Source organism: Melopsittacus undulatus, chromosome 6 (genome assembly GCF_012275295.1).
Source record: "Melopsittacus undulatus isolate bMelUnd1 chromosome 6, bMelUnd1.mat.Z, whole genome shotgun sequence".
In the NCBI taxonomy this organism is placed as follows: Eukaryota; Metazoa; Chordata; class Aves; order Psittaciformes; family Psittaculidae; genus Melopsittacus; species Melopsittacus undulatus.
Genome location: NC_047532.1, coordinates 46,640,559 through 46,663,935, shown reverse-complemented (window position 1 = coordinate 46,663,935; position 23,377 = coordinate 46,640,559). Strand labels below are relative to the sequence as shown.

The window sequence follows — 23,377 nt, the reverse complement described above, 5'->3', positions numbered from 1 at the left end:
GAGAGCCAGGAGCCATATGCCACCCTAACTGTAGCACCAGGCATGTCCTCAGCTCCTGGCTCTCCCTCCCCAAGATGCAGAACTGATGAGCTCTGGTCTGTCTTTGCCTGGCCGCTTTGCATTGATTCCTGGTTCCCTGCTGTCAACCCCCAAGGCAAGTGAGGTCTGAACAGGGCCAGGTACTGTTACTTCTCCCCACTCCCCAGAGCTGCTACTTCTATCACGTAAGCTCTGTTCCTGGCATGGCCATACAGCACAACTGGAAAGGGACAAGCTCTTCCAGCCTGTCAGGGGCATGCAGCCAGGAACACATTCTCCAGCATCCCAAGCAGTTGTTTTAACCTGCCCTCCCAAAGTCCCCATCATTTATCACCACACCAGAAACAAGGACAAGCCCAAAAGCAGTAGCTGGGATGTCACAGGCAGCAGATGTGTCTTGCAGGATCTGGTGGGAGAGCACCTTGCATGTCACCCTATCCAGAGCTACCAGGGTGCTACGTGAGGAGTGCAGTGAGAGGGAAAAAGCCCCCTCAGTCAAGCCACCATCTCTCACTTGACCAGATGTAGCCAAAGACATGCAGGGCTCAGGAGTGCACAACCCAGCATCCCCGGGCAAAGAAGAGCCCTGGGCAGGACTCCAGGGCTCAAAGGTGTTCAGAGTCCTGGTTTTCCTAAAGGCAGGGATCTGAGGCAGTTTAAGGGACAAAGCCTTTGGGACGAGGAGAGCAGAGAAGGTCACGACCACCAACAGATTTGGGCTTCCCATAGTTCCAGGCTTGCTTCCTGAATGAACTGGATCTGAAATCTTTTTCTAGAGCATGGCAGAGGCTCCTTCCCCTCCCAAACAACCCCATAGCTCTCTTTTAAATGCTCTTACTAGTAGAACAGAGTATACCACAGCCAAAAGCTCTGCTCAAAAACCAGTCTGGCTCTAATCCCTCTCCAAGACATAGGAGGCAGCAAGCCTGGTGCTTGGCACCAATCAAACACTGCTTTTCTTCTGAACTCAGAGTAAGTTGTAGCCTTAAAGATGAGAAACCCCACTCCCCATCCAGCTCACTCCATTTAAGGCTGAGCAAGAGAAACCTGTACTGAGTTCCTCTAAATGCTAAACACAGTGGCAGCGGGAGGAGAGGCATAGCCTTTCAGAGAAGGGCTCTTCCACAGCTCACTCGCAAAGCGTATTTAAGGGCAAACACAGTGGGACAGCAGCATTTTCAGATTTAATAGCAAGCCTGCACTCATCAGCACCAGCTTAGATGCAGGGCATCAGAGGCAAGAAGTAGGCGAGTACATGAAATAGCAGAGGTGGATGTGAAGCACAGCTGGGCACAACAACAGGACTGAAGACCTAAGTGATATTGTCTGCAAGAAGCTAAATGCGCTTTGAATAAAAGGAGCCTGCAGCTAGTATTCCAGGCTTGCCTTGCAAGGCTATTTTTGCTTAGATTGCCAAAATGTAATTACAGCTAAATCCCCCCTAACAAATACTGGAGAACAGCAGGGGAGAGTTGTATTTAAAAGGAATCTTAAGTAGCAGCTATAGTAATACCTGACTGTAGCAGGGGAAAACAAACTGTGTCTGGAAAAGAGCATTTGGTTGAGAGCTGGTGGCAAGTGAGTGGCAAGAGCAGGAACAGGACTGTGAGATCTCGAGAAACAGACAGAAATGCCACCACAGTCTAGGGAACTGCCCTGCTCCCTGCCTAGCCAGGTGCCAGCAGGTACAAACTGCCTGTGTGATTAGCAGCCACTGCTATCAATGTTTGCTCTGAACATTTCTAGAGGCAGCTCAGGGCTGACACCCTCAATGCAGAATATAAATGCTTCAGAAGACTGAAGATTTAAACTTTTCTCTGTGAGCCCCGTCTGCTTTCAGTCTGGACTCCAACAGTAGCATGAGGAATTTGCAATTGCAGTCATGAGGCTGAAGGTCTCCTGGTCCCCAAGGCTGGTAATTGTACCAGACATGGGCCGCTAGCTCTACAGTCACAACCAAATTGGCCCAAACAGCCTCTTCTCCTGGGGGACTGCGCAGAGCACATAGGGCAGGAGATGTGCCCCATCTCTGGCCACAACCTCTCCTCCTGGGCTCAGTGCAAAGGCTCAATTAAAAATAAAAGGCAATTGTGCAATTCTCCAAGGAAAAGGGGAAAAGACTGGAGCTGTTAATGAGTACAATTAGCATTGTATCGAAGCAGAATCAGAGGATAATTAGCTCCTATTTCCATGGCATCCAAACTGCAGCCATGCTGGCTTTCTACGCACCAACCCATCAGAATAGTCTCACTCCAGAACACAGGAAACAGGGGCACTTGCAGCTCCTCTTCTGGTCACAGCTTTCACAGAGCTATAATTGTCAACCTGGGCCATCACTCTCTGCTGCTACACCCACTGGTATTCCAGTTTCCCAAGGTGGCCAGAGACTTGGAAAGCTCAGTGCACCCTAAAAGCACATATGGCCCTGCATTCAGCTTTTCCTTAGATCCAGCACAAGGCAGCATTGCTGACTCTCCACCAAGGCAGTGAGAATCAAGGGAACTAAGTGACACCAAACAGCTCCTTGTCCTAGTTTAAAGGAAGCTTGTACCCCTCTGCCCAACAAATAGGGCTGCATGAAAGTCACTGGTGACCAGGGAATATGAAGAAGTGGCAAACACAAGACAAGAATCTCATCTTTTAAGCAAGATATTACACCTATAACTTGTCTGCCCATATAATTTCACAAATACAGCAAAGTTTGGCAACTACTGGCACAAGGGGTGCTTTGCTGCTTCACGTAGGTGGACAGCTCAGGGGAAGATGCTATATGAAGGTGGCAGAAGCAGGCTTGGTGCCTTCCCACAGCCTAGAGAAATATCATTCTACTGACTTTTAGACAGAGCCAAAAACAAAGAGAGACTGAAAGAAACAAAGAGACCCAATAATTTATTGGCAGAGCTGAAAGGGGGCATTTGAAAACCACAGGGCTGACTCTCAACTGGGAAGCTCCTCCCAGCTGCAGAGAGGTTTGTAATACTGGTATCCCTTAGCAGAAGGCTCTGACGTTGTGGCAGAATCCCAGAGATCCTGCATGCCATGTAGAGAAAGAGAGGAAAGTGCTGCAAGATGCGGCCCCAAGGGCACGCTGCTAATTGAAAGGTTGGCCTCCCGCCCCACTGCTAAAAAAAAAGTTTGTGTATGACAAAAATCGGCCTCTATTGTCACCGCTGCTGGAGGGCTTCAGATGGATCCTTCCTCCAAGGAGGAGTGCGCGAGAGTGGCCCATGAGTCCCTTCAGAGGTCGGAGGGCACTGGTGGAGACCTCTCAGTGCTTTCAACACGGAGAGAGGAGCTGAGTGCCAACTCTTGTTCTCACAATGTGATTTTTGTGTTTCGAAAGCTTGAGTTATCCCTGGAAAACAGAGCGAAGAAAGAGGTTAAAGGTGTGCATTCCTTCAAGTCACAGTACCCCTCCCATTCCACCCACCATGGCTATCAAGGCTGCCATCCCAGCATGCGGCTCAAAATCAGTGAACTTTAAACCTACTAAGCAGATCTGCTTCCTAACTAGAGACTTTTCATGTAAATCAACCTGCTGCTCCAGAACACTTAGAATACAGGGAGATCATGGCTCATCCCTTTCACTGGGAATTAAAAAAAAAAAAAAGAAAAAAATTGTAATCTCCTGTGGCCAAAGCAGATGATAGACTTTGGAAACCTCCCTGACAGATTCTGGTATTCAAACAGCAAGATCTCTTGCTTCCCAAACATTTGTCCTCACGGATTTTGCTTGAAGCACAAATATGCCATCAGTCCAACCTCCTCCTGCCTCTGTCCCTCACATTTAGGCTCCTTTTGTCATGCTGTCAACAAGCTTAGCTTTCTGGTCTCTACCTTACAAGAGTATTTAATCTGAAGAGGACATTTCCCTCATGTTTAAATAGAACAGTTTCTTCAGCAGCTTTTACTTGCATGAGTACAGCCATGTGAGTCACAAAGGCTACTGACAAAGAAGGGATTGCTGGTCCACAACCTTCATCTGTATAGTATTGCGGCACATGGCAGCAATTGAAGATGAGGCAGGTTACAGAAATCTGTGTTAATGCTTACTGCTAGCGTTTGAGCAGCAGCAACAGGTAAAGCATATTTACACATTAATGGAAATGTGGTGTGGGTTTTAAACTCAAATGGAAATAAATGAGATAATTATTTTGCAAGGATAGGTTTGGCAGTGTTCCTGTAACAGGGACAGGCAGTAAGTTACCCAAACCAAATACCTAGGGATGCCCCAGCACTTATCACACCAAATTGGCAGAGCTGTGTTGAAGAGCAAAGAGAGTGGCTTCAGAAGTGAGGTGCTCTGCAGGACTGTAAAATCCTGCTTAAACCCTTGAGTTAGCATGGTGTGCTGCTAAGAGCTGCACAGTAGCTTTAGCATCGCAGCACAGTGCATGCTGGAACACCTCCAGCAGGCAGGCTGGAGGAACAGAAGGAAGTAAAACAAAAAAACAACTAAAAACACTCTTTAGAGAGTTAAACAAGTTACTCTGCTATGAAATGATAGCAAAAACCATGCTAAAGGCCATCTGCATAAGACTGGGGTTTACCTTTGCACTTGCCAACAAAATAGGCTGTGCTGCCATTTGGGAACATGATTCAAGATTCATTAACTGGATTCTGGTTAATTTGCAACAATGGTTTGGCTTTCTGTACCTTACTATACTTTCATCCATGCCACCTATCTCAGGAGGATGGCACACCTCAGTTAGCTCTTTCTTGGACAGATTTCCATACTTCCCCTTTTCCTTTATTGGGGTGCCAGAGGCCCTCTGCTCATCTCTACTCTCCCAGCTCAGCACAGGTAACCCAATGCATTTGACAGCTACATCAACTCTCTCACTGTTTTCTGACCCACTTGGTACATTTACTGCCTTCTGAAACTGGCATTTCACAAAGTGAGCTGGTTACCTCTTCTAGAAGGTCACTTGAATGTCATCTAACAATAACAACACTACTAGAGGCCTGTGTAACATTTTGTAAGCATTTATCCTCAGAAAAAGCCAAATGTGTGAGGAAAGACAGGTCTTACTTTCACACAAGTCCAAACTATGATAACATTGCTTGCCCAAAGCTGTTGAGAAGTTTTGGGATCTACAGTGGTGCCTCAGAGCTTCGCTGTGTCGGAGCAGCTACCTACCACCATGGGGTGGGAACTGGGCAATGTAATGCTTCCTTCCAGTGGGTTCTTCTGCTCTGGCACTCAGCAGTGCAGCAATCCCACTTGGCTACAACCAAACACAACTCACTTTGCCAGGCCTCCTGCTAGCCCTTTTTAAAGGGAGGGCCTGCAATCACAGAAGTGGGCACTGAAGGGGAAAAACAATGTGAGCTGCGAGGCTCTCAACAGCCCTGAGCTCACTTTGGCTATTTTCTCTGCCCGTGGTTGGGTGCCACTACCAGAGGTAGCGGGTGGTTTCATCTCATTAGCCACAGCATTATTTCTTCTAAATACAGTAGCTACTGTGTGTCCTTCCTGAACAAGCTTTTATTGACAGACTAATTTATTCTGCTCCAACCCACTGTCAAGAGCAAAGGCATGTATGCCAAGCTCCAGGCACCTCGCTCTGTGTCTATCACATGGATGTGCTTAGCATTCATTTACCACTCCATATCTGCTTACAGCTAACCCTAGGCAACAGACCCAGGCTGAAGACATATCTCTCAGCCTCCTGGGACCAGGTCTGGGATACAAGTACTTTGCACAGAGGAAGGGCACTTTGGCACAATAGCACACAGCACCAAAACAGCAGAAAATGCTGCATGAATGGAGACCATAGTGAATGTTGGTATTTGGTAAAAAAAAAATTAAAAGAATAATAAATCATTTTTACCTTTGAGAAAGAGCCAATATCAGAATGAGCCCATCACCAGGCCCAAAGGCAAGAGAACATACCAGCCCATGGGAAGAGGGTTGGAAGCTGAGAGTTATGCCACGAAGTCACATAGGAAGAAAGATGAGGCCCTACCCTGGGTGTGACAGAGGGAGGGGGAGCGTTGGATCAGCGGCCACTGCTGTTCACCAGGCCATGAAACTCCTCCCAGGCCCTGGCAAGCCAGAGGAAAAAAAAACAAACAAAAAAAAAGAAACAAAAAAACCAGCACTTCAGATCAAAGGCTTCTTAATTTTTAACAAGAGCAGAAACATTCAATGGCATTTGAAAGGCACTCGCCTTCAGAGAGCAAGGCAATATTCTCTGATAGCCCTGGTGGATAGAAGCATCCTTAAAACCCAGCCAAACATCTGACAGCACAAGGCAGCTTTAACGTTCTGCACAGACACGAAGCGTTCCCACTGGCTGCTGGTGATGTAGCCACATTAATACCCAGAGACAGGTATGACCTTCCCAGTCACAAATGGAATATCCATTTCCTATTGCTAATAAAATAGCTGATGTTACGTCTTTCTGCAGGATTATCACATTCCTTGGCTGGTTAAACTCAGCCAATTATTGGCCTTGTGCTCTACCAGATACCTGTGTATTCAGTAATCCCCCCAAAAGGGGCTTCTTTTAATGCCACACAGCTTAGTTATTACAAAATTCTTCGATCAGGCAGCAGAATCCAATTCTCATTACAGAGTCTCATTTCCTATTGTAAACCTGCACTGTTAATGACGACCCAGTAAAAACATTACAGCTATTTGAAATGAAAATGTTTTCAGATAAGTTAGAGGGACAGGCCTAACGCTGCATCCCCTGGTGGAGAATGTTAGTGACGGGTGAAGCTAGCAGACTGAAAAATTGCTGTCTGTTTTACAGAGACAGCATACTGAAAGCCCTCTCAGGGAAAAGATGCCAAGGTTAATGTGAGCATGACTATTATCTTCTGGGATCAGAAACATCAAAGAAACTCATAGTTCTCCATGCCTAGCAAAACAGTGCTGGTGTCTACAACACATGCCAAGTCATTTACTGAACCCAGAGTCCCATGGAATTGGATGGACCTTAAAGGGAACCCAGAGGGACCTTAAAGGGAACCCAGGTCAGTCAAACACAGATCCCCCTGCAGATTTTGTTGCTGGTACCTAGCAGCTCCCTCACATCTTGTTCTTGCATTGCCTCATCAGGCCAGTGCAACACAACAGGAAAGTCCAGAAACGGAAATCCTGCATTACTCAGCATCTGTGCCAAAACCAGATCACCAGCCTGGCTCTTACTTGAGCCTCAGAGTCAAGCTCCCAATCAGCATTTGCAAAAACATCTCAGGTGTCATATGCTCTTTCCCAGCAGAGTCATAGCTCAAATAAACACAGTATATTGGCAGACTGCCTGTCACTGCACTCCAGAAGTCTGTACACCACATGCAGCCAGTCTTCTTGGACTTGACACTAAGCTTGACACTAAGGTATAGAGCTTGGAATTTGTGACACTGCCTTCCCAGACCACAGGACAGCAGATCCCTCTTTTGAAAGCACTGAAGGTGAAATCCTAAAATCACTGACTTCAGCATCACCAGTACAAGCCTGGTGAGGGACAAAACACTCCAGTTCTTCCCGGTTTAAAACTGATTTTACAAAACTTCCAAGAAGCAACTAAATCTCCATAGCCCCCAAGGCACAGGCTCCTGTGAACTACCAAGATGATCAGCTTGTATAAAAGGAACCCTAGCTATGACTGGCTAGGTTTTCTCTTCAATCCCCCTCCATCCATGGTAGCTTAAAATCTTCCTCATCTTGACTAGGATGGAAAAGTACCAGTCAGGGGAGTCCCAAAGCTAACATGGTATCTCCAGCTGACCCTCAGTCATGACCTCTTGAAACCAAAGGGAACAGGATGGAGAAAGACAGCAAAGGGTGCTGCAGATGCAATAGCACAGCACACAGGACATAATGCTGTGGTGCACTAGTACACCAGGACAGATCTGCAGCTCAGCTTGATGTACAGCAGTTTGCTGCTTGGAGGAGAGAAACTCCACAACCAAGGCAACAGTAAAGAAGGCCCTACATGGGAACTCTTCCCAGCAAGTCTCCCCAGACACAGCACCCTTCAGGACCAGAAAATCTTCCAGATAAAGGAAAACTACCTGTTTCACCAAGTCAGCACATGGTACCAGACACTGTGGTACAGCTGCCTCCCTCCAAAAGAAGGCTTGGGAGAGAGAAGCTCTCGATCTGAAGCACTTTTAAGCTGCTGAATAGTTTGAAAAGCTATGCAAATCTCTAGCCTTGTCAGAAAGTCTCTGCCTTCATGCCTCCCCTCCAAACTCACACGCCATATATTTCTACCATACTTCTATCATCCATAAGCACATCTTTTCTCTTTCGCCTCCAATAGCTCCCCTCAAACTTGTAACTTCTGTTCTCTGCAGAAAGGACACAAGGGCATATTATTTGTCAACGCAGTCGATAATTTATTACCCCTTTCAAACCAAGGGGTTCCCTGTTCCAACATCCAATAACATCATGCACATAGTCCTTCAGTTGCCAAGTCCTCACAGACACAGAGAAAAAGCTATTCCAGCCAAGAATTTTTAAGCCAAGACCCTCATACATATTATAGTCCTAATTACTCCAACTATCTGCTGACTTGACTGAAAAAATCCACCAGGATGTGTCTGCCCTAATGTACCTAAACTATGCTAGCAGAGCAAACTCCTCTCCATTTCGAACTGAACAAGGCTGCCAGTTAAATTTGTCTGGCAGAATTTTATGACCTGTGATGTGCCAAAGGCACAGTGCCAGACAGTCTAAGAGGTTATTTTTATGTATAGACATTTTTAGTACCTTATTGCTATACTGTCTGCGCAGAGATCAGATAGTCAGTGAATTGATCCCCAACACTTAGGTTATTCCCAGATAACAGATGGGAAATGGAAACATTAGTAGGCTAAATAAAGCCAGTTAGAGCTGTCCTTCCACACTCATTCCTACCCCACAACTGCTAAAACTTCCCACCTTACCCCCCTCCACCCAGGGTCAGGACCTAGGCAGGGCTCTCTTTAATCCCATCAAGTAAACTGGGATAAAAAAAAAAACAAACAAAAAAAAAAAAAGAAAAAAAAGCCCCAACAAAAAGCAAAAAGGAGCCATTACCAGAGATCCCAGCAAAAAGAGGAAGAGCAACCACATCCACTTCAAAGGACTTTCCAAATCATCACTGTGCAAGCAGCACTCACTGTTTTCTCCAACCACACTCAATCTTTAAATCCTAGCAGTTCCCCTTCAGTATTTCCCTGTGCAGTCCTGCCTACTTACCACTGCCTTACCCAGTTACAAAAGAAGACTGAGAGCTTACAGTCCATGCTACCCTCACAACAGTCACCAAGGTCTGTCCCTTCTGCCTGCCTCCATGCCTTCTCCCAGGACACTGAACACTCACTGCATTCTGCAGGTATGGTGTCCAGAGGAGCACAGCCTCTTCCTGGGTGCTCCTCATGTTCTACCAGAGTGTTTGGGATTTCTTCAGATACACTTTGTGACAGGCCTGAAAATTAATAGCATGAAAAAAATCTAGGATATTCTTCTATCCTGAAATAATTCTTTCACACATCTGGCAGTATCTGGGGAAAAGGCAAATAAGGAAGCCATCATGACTTTGAAATGAACACATCTGAACTGAAAAGAAATATGAAATAAATACGTTACAGTCACTTCCTTTGGTAAGGGATGGGATACAAAGATAAGAAAACCTTTTACAAAGTCATGGACACTTCTGAATAAAGCATATATCTATGGTGACAGAGAACAATCAATGAATCCATGCTTTCAAAGCCCAGGTCTACAGAAGTGCTCTTAGACTTGCAGCACCTGGAAATATTACTGGAATCAGAGAATGGAGTGATAAATGCATTAAGCCAGGGTTGCAGAGACTCAGGAGAAGAGAATGGCTATCAGAGCTGGAACATCACCACTCTTCTTTAGCTCTTATTCCTGCTCTCAAACTTGAAGACTGAAGGTGAAATAAAGCAGCTCTCTAAAGATGGCAACACCCAAGGCAATCTGCCTTCCACTGACAGGCATCAATGTGTATGGGCCTCATTTCCAAACTGCCTAACTTCAGATCAGATTAACCCTGCCCATGCCATCTGAGATACAGTCAAAACCAAAGATGACAGCTAGGACAGAGGCACTTAATTCTCCTAAGATTTCGGAAATTAGCAAGCAAATGGGAAGCAGGGCTATAAAATGAGAACAATTACAGAATTAGCTGAACTCTGATGTAAAGGAACAGAGACTTCTCACAAGCACCCCACCACCAGCTTACTGTCTCACAAACACTTAACATCTTGCCCACCACCCACCACTTCCATGGAGATTTCTCTTCCTCAGTCCCCACTTTTTTGACATTTCTCACTTTTTTGTCGTGAGACCCTTGCCCCGCAGACTTCTTATAGCACATACCCTTATTCCCTCCATCGGGTATCTGCTTGTTTCATAGCTAAAACACAGTCTGAGGCCATTTTCTCCAACTGCCTGCTGTGAAATGAACCCAGTGCAAGCCCTATTAAGATCAACTGCTCTTCCCATTTATTCAAGCCATCTCACTAGTTATCAGTGGTGACTTTAAAAGGGAAGGATAGTTTTATACCCTGCTCAGCTCTCACTGCAGCAAGCTCTTACAAATAACTGAAGCTTTATTTTCAGAAAAAGCAGCCTTGCTTTAGAGCTGACAGGACAATCCATTAAGTCACACAGCATCCAAAATATTTCCGGACCAGCCCACGCAGTGGCAGCCTGCTGTATGGCCACAAGCCTGCTCTCTCCTGGCCTCTGAAACAATGTTGAATTTGCCTGGGATTCCTGCATGGTGCTGAAGGCGAGAGCTCTGAACACAGGGCAAAGGTGCTTTGTATGCAAGGTAGGCAAGCACTTCATGCTGCAACACTCAAAAAAAAAAAAAAAAAGTAAGTCAAACTTTACAGTGATCGCTTCCCCCCCACCCCTCTCCCAACTGCACATTCACTGCTAAAGATACCTGAATATTTTCAGTCGCTTCACTGAAACATGACCAGGCTGTGACTACCAATATTCTGCTAAAAGCACAGTGCATCTTCTAAGGCAGCAAAAGTAAGATGTCTTTTTGTTTTGAGGGGTTTTTTTTTCCTTATTTGCAAACAACACAGAGTGCCGCTGTCCATAACCTGCTGTCACTGCTGGACCATGTCACATCAAGGTTAACAATGCTGACGAACAGAACCTACTAAGTGGTCCACTACATTGAAGCGCTCTCAGTTCACCTCTGAGGGACCAAAGAGAAGTGATTTCTCTCCAACTACTGAAACAAGGTAGCCCACAAAATGTCACATACATTCTTTTCACGTGCTCAGCACCATGAAGTCTGAAGTACTATAAATCTGGAACTAAAGAGAGTCCAAGAGATTGTTCTAGCTCTTCTAGCAAGATTCGAAATTAATACACACTAGGCTGACCCTTCCACTCAGTGGGATTTAGCAGCTTGTCAGTATCACAAGCAAGAAAAAGGACAAACACTGGAAAATTGCAGTGAAAGATCTGCTTATCTAGCTAAATGCACAAGCCCCACCACTGAGAGCAGAAAGGACAGAATGTAGAACAGCTCCCTGGAATAGCTATGAAGCAACAGATACTTTTCAAACGCAGCTTGGCAGCACTACCGCTTTCTGAAACAAAGGGGCTGCAGCCTCACTGGCAACACATGAAAAATGGTGTCTAAAAATGATTTAATATTAAATGCATCATCACAAAAGGAATACATAAAACCTGAAACACAGGGCTCAGGTTCCACAGTGAGGGCATGCTAGCAATTTCAACAGAAGTGTTCATTTACAGTATGTCAAAAGCTAATCCAGGTCAATTCACTACCTAGAAGTCAAGGTTGTGAGAAACGCCTGCTCTTTTCTTGCTAAGCATGCTCCCTTCCCTGAAGCACAATCAATGCCAATCAAACCCTGCACATGAGCAGAACTCTAGTGGAGAGATGCAGCCCATACAAATGAAAAATGCCATAAGCCCCCCTAGAAAGGCAGCTCTGACAAAGCCTACAGCCCAGCTCTTCCATTAGAGCCTTTCACAAAACACAACCAGAGTGTGAATATGGAGTGCTGGCTGGAAAGCCCTCCCGAGTCATAAATCACATGGTACACGCATAGCATAAGTGGAGTTTATTCATGATGGACAGTATTTCAACAGAGCTTGATAGATGGGTGAGGAAAAGGAGCCAGACTTTATGGAGGATAGAACTAGTTACACAAGAGATTCTTCATTAGTGAGAGAACCTTAATGATATGAAGCACAGCCAAGCAGAGTTAGACTGATAGCTGGGGCTGTCCTGCTCTTCTCTGTCAACAAAGCAAGCACTGTCACCTCTCTGCAGCTGTTGCCACTTGCTGCCCACTGGCACAAGGCAAGAAAGGCACAAGCAGTCGGTCCACGCAGCAATTCCACTGACAAGCAGTTCTGGTCTGAATTTACACCAGTGCCATTAGAAGGAGATGGAGGACTGCACTGCAATCAGACTGCTGCAGCTCAAGTGAGGCAATGGGGGGAGGGGGGTGGAAAAAAGGCTCTTGTGATCCCCTGCATGGCAGGTTAATTGCTTAGATCTGCTTCACTAGGGCACCACCAAACCAACTTCTGATTACCCCTCCTACCCACAGAAGAATAAGCAGGAGACAAGCCAGTCCGCTTCTATTTAAGAATTGCTCCCAGCTGTAGTCTGAGCTACTAAACTTGATTCCTCAAACACCTGTTATTCTTGGACAAGTTCATTTTGCACCATACATCAGCAGCACAAAATGAAACTTTGACCACAATATCGGATGCATCATCACTCAAGGACTAACAGCTGTCAGAGCAAGAACAGTTACAAACATCGCTATAACAGCATTCCCTGTGCTAGGAGGTGCTGGTGGCTGCAGCTTATAAGGGAAAGGACACATCATTTTCATTCTAAACTTGTCATACAAAACACCACCACAGCTTAGGACAGTTGGCTCAGTACACAGCTTTCACTACAGAGACTGAGAGAAGTCAGAGACCTCCCTCCTCTCACCACAAAGCTACATCACCACAGTCTGCAGTTTGCTACTGCTGAACAGGAGTAAAATATCCTGTTGTGCGTCCACATGAGTACTTTGCTATCTCGTAACATGGACAAAGAGTCGATAGTGCCCTCTCCTGGCAAACAGTGCACGAAAAATGTTACCGGCAAAAATCATAAAAAGAATCTGCCTCCCTCTCCACAAACACAGGAAGGAGGGAGGGCCACATGGAACACTGGGTGCCTACAGGCAGTTAAATGAGACCCTGCATCTTGTGACCCACACTAAAAACTGGTTACAACTGGAAGCTAGCTGTCTCCCAAAATCACGACTGATCTCAAAACTGTTTGACAGCACACTGATGGCAGAATCATTATGTGGAGAGGACAAACTAGCATAACAGAAGTCATGAAAGGCACTTGCACCATGATTGAGCTAGATTGGCAAGCTCACTGCTCTATCAATGTCTTAGATTTTTTTCACCTCTTCTTCTGGGTACACCTTTTCAAGTGCTAATTTAACCAAATATACTTTAATATGAATTTACTAATCAGTGTATTGGTTTATAATACATCTAAGAAAAACAAAAGGAAAAAATACATTATCCATCTCTAACTAATACCTATATAAGCAATCTTTTGTCATTTTGTGGAATATAAAAGTCACCCTGAATGGCTTGGTATGGTAAGCTATAATAGGTTTATTTAAAAATACAGCTGTCCTCTTTGTGCACCGTGATCTTCTAGTCTTGTTAAAGAGCCTCTGTCACCAGGGCCTGGAAGACTTAATATATGACATTTATTATGATTAGAAATCATTTGTACAGCACTGTAAATTCACACAGCACTTTCCCAAGACCATTTATAAGTCTAATGGCACTATAAATCCCCGTTAGCTTCCGCACTTTATTCCCCAGAATCTCTATTTATTCAAATTATCTTGTTCCCCCCCCCCGCAATCTTGTCTTTGAATACATCGAGCCACAGTCCCATATTGGGCTGCCCATCTCCCAGTGACAGGCTGGGTGGATTGCTAAAAGCACCCTGGACTATATACTTCAAAATAAGGTTTTACTGTTAGAACCAAACATCCCTAACAGCAGCATGATAATGACACAGATACTTGGCTTTCAAAGAGCAGTGGAAATAAATGCTGCTGTACATATTACCGTTCACAGTGAACAGCCCTAACGCACACAAGCACTTCTTTCAATTCCTGTGATCTGCATTAAATTGCTCAAGCACGCATGCAACCAGCAGCAGGCCCTCTCCCCATCACCGCACGTACTTGATGCTGTCGGTGTGTGTTTTATATTCCATGATGGTGTTGGGAGGTAGGTTAAGCACTCTTCGTAACGTGTCGCGTATCCGGGCTGTCGTGGCTTGGTCGCTGGCTGTCTTGTTCCATATCGAGATAATATCCTCCTACAGAATAGCACATGAGGGGTAAGCAGATGGTATTTTTTGTAGCCCTGACAAATGGAAGTACATGCCACTTCTCAGAAATGCTTACCTGGAATCGGACGGAAACAACTGCCCCACAGATTTCTTCCCCCACCATGAACTGTTCTCCCAGCATTGCCAGAATGAGATTCTCCCAGCATCGTGACGCTAAGCCCTTTCGCAAGCGGATAATCCATTTACCACCATTTTTGTTGGCATCATCCTAGGAAGAGCAGCAAAAAAATCAATTTGTTTTCTTCTAGCCATTTTTCTGCTTCCCAGAAGACAGCAGATTCACAGACAGAAGCAGATATCGATTGGGTGGGGCAAGGGACAGAATGGAGGTATTTACAAACAAAAGCATTTCACTTCTCCCCCATAAAAAGAGACAGAGGTATACCATTTACTTTGAAGTTTTTGGAGCAATGACTCTGCATTCCAGATGAACCTCTATGCACTGAACACTTGAGCTCTAGTGTTTTGATCCCACTAGCAAACACTAACAGCAGCCTACCAATCTGCATACAGAATCAGAGGCAAGGACCCTAAAACTATTCCTAAATGCAAGACTTACTCTCCCTTTGACAAGTTCCCTGTATATGTAGTTCTGCATGTAAACCAGGAAAAAAACCCTCATCACAGAGCATGGAAGGGAGGGAATTTGTAAAGTGATAGTTAAAAGCAAGCAAAAAGTTGATAAACGCTTTCCTTCCACATTTGCAGAGCAGGCTCTTAAGTTGTGTTAACCCAGGAAGGACCAGGCCACTCTCTAGGAACCACTGATACTATCAGCATCATACAGCTGAATGTCTGTTGCAGACTGTGGTGACCCAGGGAAATAACCACAACGAGGAGAGAGGGTGAAGAAAATATTTATGCTAAGCACCCAGACCATCGCCTCAATCTTGTGATTCCATATGTTGCACCTGAAAAATTGCTGAAAACTGCTACAGACTCCACTGCTTCACAGAATGCACACCTATGTCAAACTGCAGCTCCTCTGTGCAGAATGCTGCGACTTTCTCTTGTACACCACTTGTAGCTGGACGATCTTACAAGGCAAGAGGGGATCAAATTCCATTCAAAGCCAAACCCAGAGAGGTAGAAAAAAGCCAGAGGTGGCAGTTAGGAAGGAAAAGGGAAGGCAGGTCTAGGATAGAAATAGAGAAAAACAAAGGATAACTCAGAAGAGACTGCACAACACAGGACATCACTGGCCAAATCTCCAGCCACCCTCTCTGCCAAGCTGGGACACACCTTGAAGACACTAGGTAAGGCAGCTCAACCCTTCTTAAAGAAACAAACTTTTATTTTAGCCTTACAGCTTCTCTACGGCTGAGATAAAACTAAACATTTATGTGCTCACAGAGGCAGCAAGTGCTAACAAAGCAATCCTGGGAAAACACGGAAGTGCCAGCCTAACAGCAGCATTCACCAGACCCCTATTTTTCAGGTATGTGCTAAAGCCTGTATTGAAAGTGGAAGGCATCAGCTTGGGATAAGCTTCAAAGCATGTCAGCAGCCACATGCATAGTGAAGAATCCAAATCAACACAAGTTCTAGGAATGTGATATATTCCCATGAGATGCAAACTATTTTATGATTCAGTGTCCTTGTTTTCCAATTTGTGAATATCACACTCCAAGAATTAAGCTGTCTAGGCTACAGCCTTTAAGCAGGGAGTTGGGTTTAACTCCTCAAACTTTCCACAGTGACTAAGGGGAAGCAGAATAGAAATGGTATTGCTCAAGATATTTCAAAGGTGGTTCAAGCAGGTTCAAGGCTAGAAAGAGAACAGGGAAGGCAAATGCTGTATGGTGTGTTTTATGGTTATTGTTAAGTTTTCTTTCAGGTTAAACAAGCTTTGGTTCAGTCAAGCATTTGATTTCCCTTTACCAGAATAATAATGATCTGCAGCCCGGTAAATCACCAGGGAACATTATGCTTAGTGCTTCTGACTTCACCCAGAAACAGCACAGATGGATCCAGAAAAAAGACCAGAGCTACATACAAGCACGTACGTGCCTGTAAGAATGACAGGAAGCAAGGATTAGTCTGGAAGAGACACCAGCATAAACAAAGGCCTACAAAGCAAGCAGCAAAGAGAAGGCCAGCAGCAAGATCCCAGAGCCTTTTCTATAAATACAAAAAGGGAGTGGGGCCAGAAGCAAAACCAGAGTCTCTCCACGTCCATCTTAAAATGGCTACAGAAATTCTGGAATCATTAACTTGTGGACTCTCTGGCTGACACACTACCGGAGCAGCTCAGGAGGAGTCCAAAGAGGGTTACACGTTTTATATAAATTGTATTTGCAGTAACCGGCTATAAAACACCTTGCTTAGAATAATTGCCAACTAGGGTCACATATAAATTTCTCATGACCAAGGAGCATAATTAGGTACTTCAGAGCAATACATAAAATCCTCATATTGTGGATGGTACTGGTCATTGCTGGAAGCAAGCCAGGAACTGGGAAAATTATCTGTCTGGCAAAGACTTTTTCTTTTTCTTTTTTTTTTTAAACAGGTTTGGATAGGAACGAACAGAAGCAAACTAGCTGCCCTGGGAAAAAAACAAAAGGCAAATTAAGGGCTAAATCATCTTTCTGCCTGCAGCTCTAGGCACAGATGTAGGCTTTTAACCACATCTACCTCTTCCTTCCTTGCCTGAAAAAAGGAGAATCAATTTCTTATAAACTTTGCTGAATTACATTTACAGAGGTCCAGCCCTTCTAGAGGAAAGCCCCACACTGCTGTCATCAAAGTTTATAAAGGGCTGTCAGGAAGCACAGGGCTTAGCTGGGGTCCCCTCTTTCTTTGGCTCGAGGCAACAGGGCCCAGATAGCCTCAGGACCTAAAGGCAAAGGCAGTTCTGCAACCTGGGGGGACTGCAGCTAGGAACTCTTTGCACCTTCCCTCTCTGCCAGCAAAGCAGTTACAGGACTGCTAGTTACAAGGGAGAGTACTGTTGACAAGTTTACAGGAAACCCAGAAGAAAGGACTGCACTCAAGAGAAGCCTGGAGTGCCACTTAATGACAAGAGTCCCTTCACTATAGAAGGCTCCCTCCAGAATGCTCTGGGAAAATATCAAGGCAGAAACGAAAGCTCCAACTCACCTCCCACATAGGTTTGATCCCTTCTTTGAAAAGATGGAAGTCGCTATGGCCTGTCAGGTCCCCAGGACGTACCATGTGACTGTAAAACCTCCAGAACTGCTCCACCTGCAATGACATGAACCATACATGAGGCTGCGCAAACTATTCCCAGTCAAGATACCTAGAGAAACAGGATTCCCTTTCTTAACCAGCTGGCCAGAGCCACCTTAACTCTTCTACTTTCTTGTCACAAGGGTGTTGATTGGGATACTCAGAAAACAGTAGTAGGACCAGAGGCTGAGTGCGTGTTTCTGACTGGCTGTTACCAGATGACCACTTGAAATATTCAGTATCTGTCTCCAAAGCCACCTGATGCTTGTTTGAAGAAATCTGTGCTGAGATAACTGCTGCTCTGGAGAATAGTTGAAACAGATTTTATAAATCCTACTGCTCAAACTTCCAATCAGTAGATCAGCTACCTTTGTACACTACACACATTAGCCCTGCATTAACCACTGCTCTCTGCAACCATGGAGATTTCAGGAGCATTCAAATGAGACATTTTTTATACTTAATTTTACTCTATCCAGGTTTTAAGACAAAAGAGACATTCTGGTCCTGGTTTAAGATCTTAAGGAACCATTCAGAATTTTGGTTGAAATATTATTTTCACAATCTGCCATGGTTGGACCGCTTCACTTTGACCCATTTCCATTCTGGCACTCCTGTGTCTACTACAGACAATCTGGCTGGAAGGCAAGGGAATTGTCATCTTTTAATTCTCAAAACCAACATATTTACCCTTTAAGATTCTCTGGATAAGAAAGGATTTTAGAGAGGCTGGATCTTTAAAACAAAAGAAGATACTGGAAGACATTATACTAATTTCCATATTTTAAGAGGATTCCACTCTGCAAGTCAATAGCTATTAAGCAGACCAGCACTGAAGCTGGAAGGGCCAGACACCATCCCAAGTACTCTATTGGAGACCTTAATGACAGGGTCAGCACTTGGAATTCTGCTCCAATCTCTGACCTCTGCCACCCAGGCAGGAATTTGATTTTGTAACCAATAAAATTATGAACCAAGACTGAGGTGGGGGCGTCAGAAACAATCTATTTTTGTCAGGCACATCCAAATACACTGTGGAAATTATCTTCTTACATCGAGTGAATATGCCCTCTAGTGGTTAGCACTTAAAAGCTTTCAGAGCTTTCTACTGAAAAGTAAGGAATAAATCTGAACCCAGATTTAGGCTCAGACAACTATTTCAAAAGCTTGCTCTTCCTCCTCCTTAAAGAGAATTTGGAATCAAACAAATTATCAGATCTGAATCTCTCTCCATCCTAACTGAAATCTAGCAGTTCCAACCTTCAACAGCACCCACAAATTCTTTGCAGCAAGAGGCAGACAACAGAACGTGTTAATTTTCTTCCTCTGAGGAGCTAAAAATCAATGTTAAATCTACACTGATTTAACAGACTGAAAATTTACACTCAATTTATTTCAGGAATAAACAATGACAAAGAATCAAAGGGGAAAAGGAAAGCTGCTTGCCTTTTAATAAACTTCATGGTAACACCAAAATGCATCTCAGTTATCACTTCTAGACAGAAAACAGGTCACCAGCTGCTTGCATACATACCTCAACAGATGCTTTTTCCAAACACACTGGTGGAAATATGGGCACACTGGTGGAAATATGGGCAGGGGAGAAATGTGTGTGGGGAACTGTACAGTCTTCGATTCACACCTATACTGCATCCAGAAAAGCTGTTCCTTCTCTTGCTTACCTGTCAAGCTCCGCTCCAGTTAGCAGTATTAAACTACATGGCAGTTCTTTCAATTTTTTATTATTACTTCAGCTACCACCAATACTGCAGGCACAGATGGCTAGCACAGGGCAGAGGAGAACTGCTTAAGACATGTCATCTGCTGAAGGTAATTCAAGAACTCATACGTAAGTCATGGCATATCATTCACTCTCCTCTTGTTGCTCCTGACAAAACAGAGAGCACAGCCTGCATGCACATACTCCCAGCACACAGGGAGCAAGCCAGCCACAATGACCACGTCACACCCAAGTGTACAGGGACAACAGGGATATACTCACGGAGGCAAAGGTGCCAATCTGTTTGATGTTCTGTTCATAACTCTGTGAGCTGGTGGGTCTCCCAGGTGTTCGTCTGGAGTACCAGAAGGTATAATTATATTGCAAGGGGTGCTCAGCTGGCCCTGGGACAACAGCCTGCAGAACAGAAAAGCTTGCTTTACCCTTATGAGCCACTCTAAAAGCAGAATAGGAAAAATTACATTTGTAGCATCAGAAGCTCACATGTTCCTGCCTTCAAAGGCTACAAAACAAGCAACTAACCCTCATTTTTTCAGAATCTCTGATAATTGTCTGAAACAGATTATTAGGCTAACAGCAGCTGACTATTCCAAAGAATATTAGAAATCTGCAGCAGAGAGAAGGCTAAGGAAATAATAATTTGAGTTCAGAAAAAGGCCGTAAAAAAGCAACTCCCATAACTACTAGAGGCAGCATTACTAAATTTTCCTTTAGTCCTTAACTGTGCCTGTCTCAAAGGGAAAAAAGACAAACTAAAAGGGCAATGCAAGAGTTTTACCTATTTCAAATTAAGAAAAAAATTAAAGTCTTCAAATGCTCTCTTTCTCCAGGAAGAACAGAACCCATTTATACCAAACCATGATTCAAAACCAATTATAACTCTTTGGTGACACCAACTCCCTCAAGCAACCAACACCCTAATACTCTGGGAGGATTAGTCTCAGAACTTGTTATGTCAGCTTTGGCAAGACCCATCACTAGCAGTGGATAGTGATCATTTTTCAATTTCCAAAACACCCATTTCTGATTAAAAACACTCCCAACAAGGACAAAAGATTTTAAAGGGAAGTCACTGACCAAGAGTCAAAACTGACATTAAAATAAAAATGAACCAAAAAGCCCTTCTCTTGTATCACTTGATGTTGTATCAAGAGTTACTGGCTTACATCTCTACTCTCCTCTTGTCTGTGGTAAGTTTGTAAGGACTGCATTACTTCAGACAGAATAGTTTTCCTAAGAACAAGATTAAAACAATAAATGAAACAGGATGGATATATGCTTCTTAACTAGGCTACACTGCATATACAAAGACTCACCTTAAGAGTTATTATAACAATGTCACAAACACAACCTGGTAAAACAACTGCAAGCCACTACTCCCCTGTCAACCAGCCCTTCCCCTACAACTCTTCCAAAAATTTTTTTTCCTTTTTAAATAAAGCTTTATTTCTCATTTTTATTCAAAAGCCAGGCAGAGTACTAGCTGAGTTTGTGAAGGGAGCATTCACCCCTCATTCACCCACCTCCAAAACCTACAGCAAACTATCCAAATGCTAACGTAGCCCTTGTCTTCATTATAACAGTAACAGAGCATTAAGCTACCACAGCCCACCAAGACATATTTTCCTTATCCCCGAACTGAGGACTGACTCTGTAGCACACCAACATCATGCCTTAGCAATGGAATGCAGATGCCAGCACTGTACCTTCCTCTTGGTGGTACTCTGTGGTTTCTCTCGATCGTTCTTTTCCTTCTCACTGTCTTTCTGTGTGTTGTTCTCCTCATTCTGGTCATGGTCTCCACTATCATCATCTTTCAAACTGATAAAGAAAGAGAATAGAGAGTGAGTCTTAATGTTGTACAGCTGAGGAGATTTAAACCAAGCCCTAGCAGTCTGCTTCTTAGCTCCTCTGTAGTATAAGGGTTACCAGCGTTGGAAATCTACACTTGACAGCCCACAGAGTAAACTCCACTACTACTTTGCATACCCGGAGTCCATCACGGGCGTCTCAGACGCATACTTTAAAGCACAGGCAAGCAACAACATGCCTTTTCAGAACAAACTCAAACAGTCCGAACTAGGCATTCATCTGCACAGACACCCCTAGCTACGTCTGGATACCTAGCTACTCAGGAAGTAAACACGGAAGACCTGTCACTGTAACTTTGCTGACGCGCTCCTGCCCACCTCCCCACGCCCCTCAGCACGCAGAGACAGGCCCTCAAGCAAGCAGACACCTGAACCCCATGGGTCCCTCTGCCCACCCCATTCCTTGCGAAGGGCCGGAAAAAGAAGAAGGAAAAACGGGGCCAAAAGGCGGCCGTGCGCTGAAGGATGCTCCGCCACGAGCAGAGGCTGGCGCCGCCAGAGCCCTGCCCCCACCCCTCGGAGCCAGGCAGCGCCGCCTGAGCAGGACAGGGCCGGGCCGGGCTCAGGGGGGAGGAACGGAGATGCGCGCGCGGCCCCGTGACTCATCGCATCCGGCTCAGCCAGCACCGAGCCGGCGGGGAGGTGAGCGGCCGGCAGGGTGCGGGGCCTCGTCGCCCTCCGCAGCGGTGAGGGGGGAGTGGGGAGGGGCACACCGGCAACTCACGCGTCGAATTTGTTGTTCATCGTCGCTCGCGGCCGCCACCTCCTTCCACCTCAGCGACTTCCGCCCCGCCGAGTCCGATCTCCAAAGCCTTCCGCCGCTTCCGCCAGCTATGCCCCTTGCTTCCCCACGGCGCCATAAGTACGGCGGACGACGGAAGGGGAACAAGAACCCTCCCGGTTGCCGTTTGAGTGCGGACTCTGTCGGGATCCCCACTGAGGGCAAGCCGCCATCTTGAGTGTGGTGGACGGACAGAGCCACCATGTTGGGTGTGGCGTGAGGGGGTTGTGGCGTCGAGGGGACGCCTCGAACGGCACGGGCGCGGCCAGCAGGTCCGTGCATTGTGCCATTTTATTCACGGGATCCATTTGTCTGTGGTAGATACAGTTTTAGGAGTCAAGCAGTCACTTTTTAAGGGATCTGTCCAACATTTCTCCTCTGCTGACAAGCAAGTCCCAGCCCCGCTACCATCCTTATCTTTTCTGTTCAGTGTATAGTGAGGAACAGCAGAAGTCTTGTACAGGTGCGGTTGGGGGATGTCAACGACATCTTTCACTCCATCCTGCGAATGGATCTGTCAAGATCAATGACTCATTGCTATGGCTGCTGATGCTATTTCTCTAGCATGAGACATGGGTAGAGTTCAGGGAAAGGAAGCTACCATGCAAGTGAAGAGCCTGCAACACCTGGAGCTGCAGATTATAAGGGACAGTTCATAGATGGCAGGGGAAACTGTCCCTTCTCCAGCGTTTTCTCACACTTCCTGAATCCACTCCCAAGTTACCCTTTGTGCACAGAATCTTCTCGTACTATTTTGCAGACCTCTCACCAATCATTTCTGCTATCTAGCAGAATTACTAAATGGATTTCTGAATGATGAAGTTTCTGTTTCTCCAACAATTTGTGATATGGAGAGAGAGAAAATCCATAGCCTGTAGTTCAGGACTGTGAAAAAAGGGTATTCAACATATGTAAGGTACTACACATCCGTGTTACTCTACCATCTGAGTGTATTTTCCTTGCAAAACACAGCAGTGCGGTGCTGATATTCCTGCTTTATTTACTCTTTGGAAGCAAAGGCAATGGATGTCTCAGCAACATCCCCAGAATCATAGCAGTATGGCAGAATGGGAAAAAAAGGGGTCACCCAGGTCTTGGGATAAATATCTTTACCACTGGAACACCACCCTCTTGTTTTATGGGCTCAAACCTGTGTTCATAATCTTAGAAGACATAGAAAATAATTTAGAAATAAATACTAGCAGAAATAGTTTAGAATTTCCCAGTTAGTTGCAGTTACACGTAAATGGGATCTCTGTGCTCCAAAGACCATCAGTTTACGAAAATATTTCAGAAAAAATTGTGCTATGCAAATTGTTTCCAAAATTACCACCTC

At 45.1% G+C, this 23,377-nt stretch overlaps 1 protein-coding gene across 6 annotated transcripts; it reads right to left on the bottom strand.

The window, feature by feature from the left end:
* Positions 1 to 2,902: 2,902 nt before the first annotated feature.
* EIF4E2 (eukaryotic translation initiation factor 4E family member 2) lies at positions 2,903 to 22,191 on the bottom strand. Of its 6 annotated transcripts, none has more exons than XM_005142293.3 (8): positions 21,985 to 22,191; positions 21,096 to 21,210; positions 19,651 to 19,785; positions 17,559 to 17,663; positions 14,512 to 14,664; positions 14,287 to 14,423; positions 6,009 to 6,087; positions 2,903 to 3,394 (listed from the first exon to the last, which is right to left on the bottom strand). In XM_005142293.3, the coding sequence occupies exons 1-7, from the start codon at positions 22,002 to 22,004 to the stop codon at positions 6,042 to 6,044; spliced, it is 711 nt and encodes a 236-aa protein (XP_005142350.1). In that variant the 5' UTR covers positions 22,005 to 22,191; the 3' UTR covers positions 2,903 to 3,394; positions 6,009 to 6,041. The 6 variants fall into 6 exon arrangements, with proteins under 6 accessions (XP_005142350.1, XP_030898885.1, XP_030898883.1 ...); XM_031043025.2 differs by lacking the exon at positions 21,985 to 22,191 and adding an exon at positions 21,656 to 21,814; XM_031043023.2 differs by lacking the exon at positions 21,985 to 22,191 and adding an exon at positions 21,629 to 21,811.
* Between the last annotated feature and the right edge of the window lie 1,186 nt (positions 22,192 to 23,377).

Bases quoted from the DNA above. Each gene is read 5' to 3' on its own strand.
- EIF4E2 (XM_031043021.2), bottom strand. From the start codon at position 21,437: ATGTTGTTGCTTGCCTGTGCTTTAAAGTATGCGTCTGAGACGCCCGTG. The intron at 21,211-21,378 runs GTATGCAAAGTA...TTTCTTTATCAG, and splicing joins ACGCCCGTGATGGACTCCGG to TTTGAAAGATGATGATAGTG. The intron at 19,786-21,095 runs GTACAGTGCTGG...TCTGTTCTGCAG, and splicing joins AGAGTACCACCAAGAGGAAG to GCTGTTGTCCCAGGGCCAGC.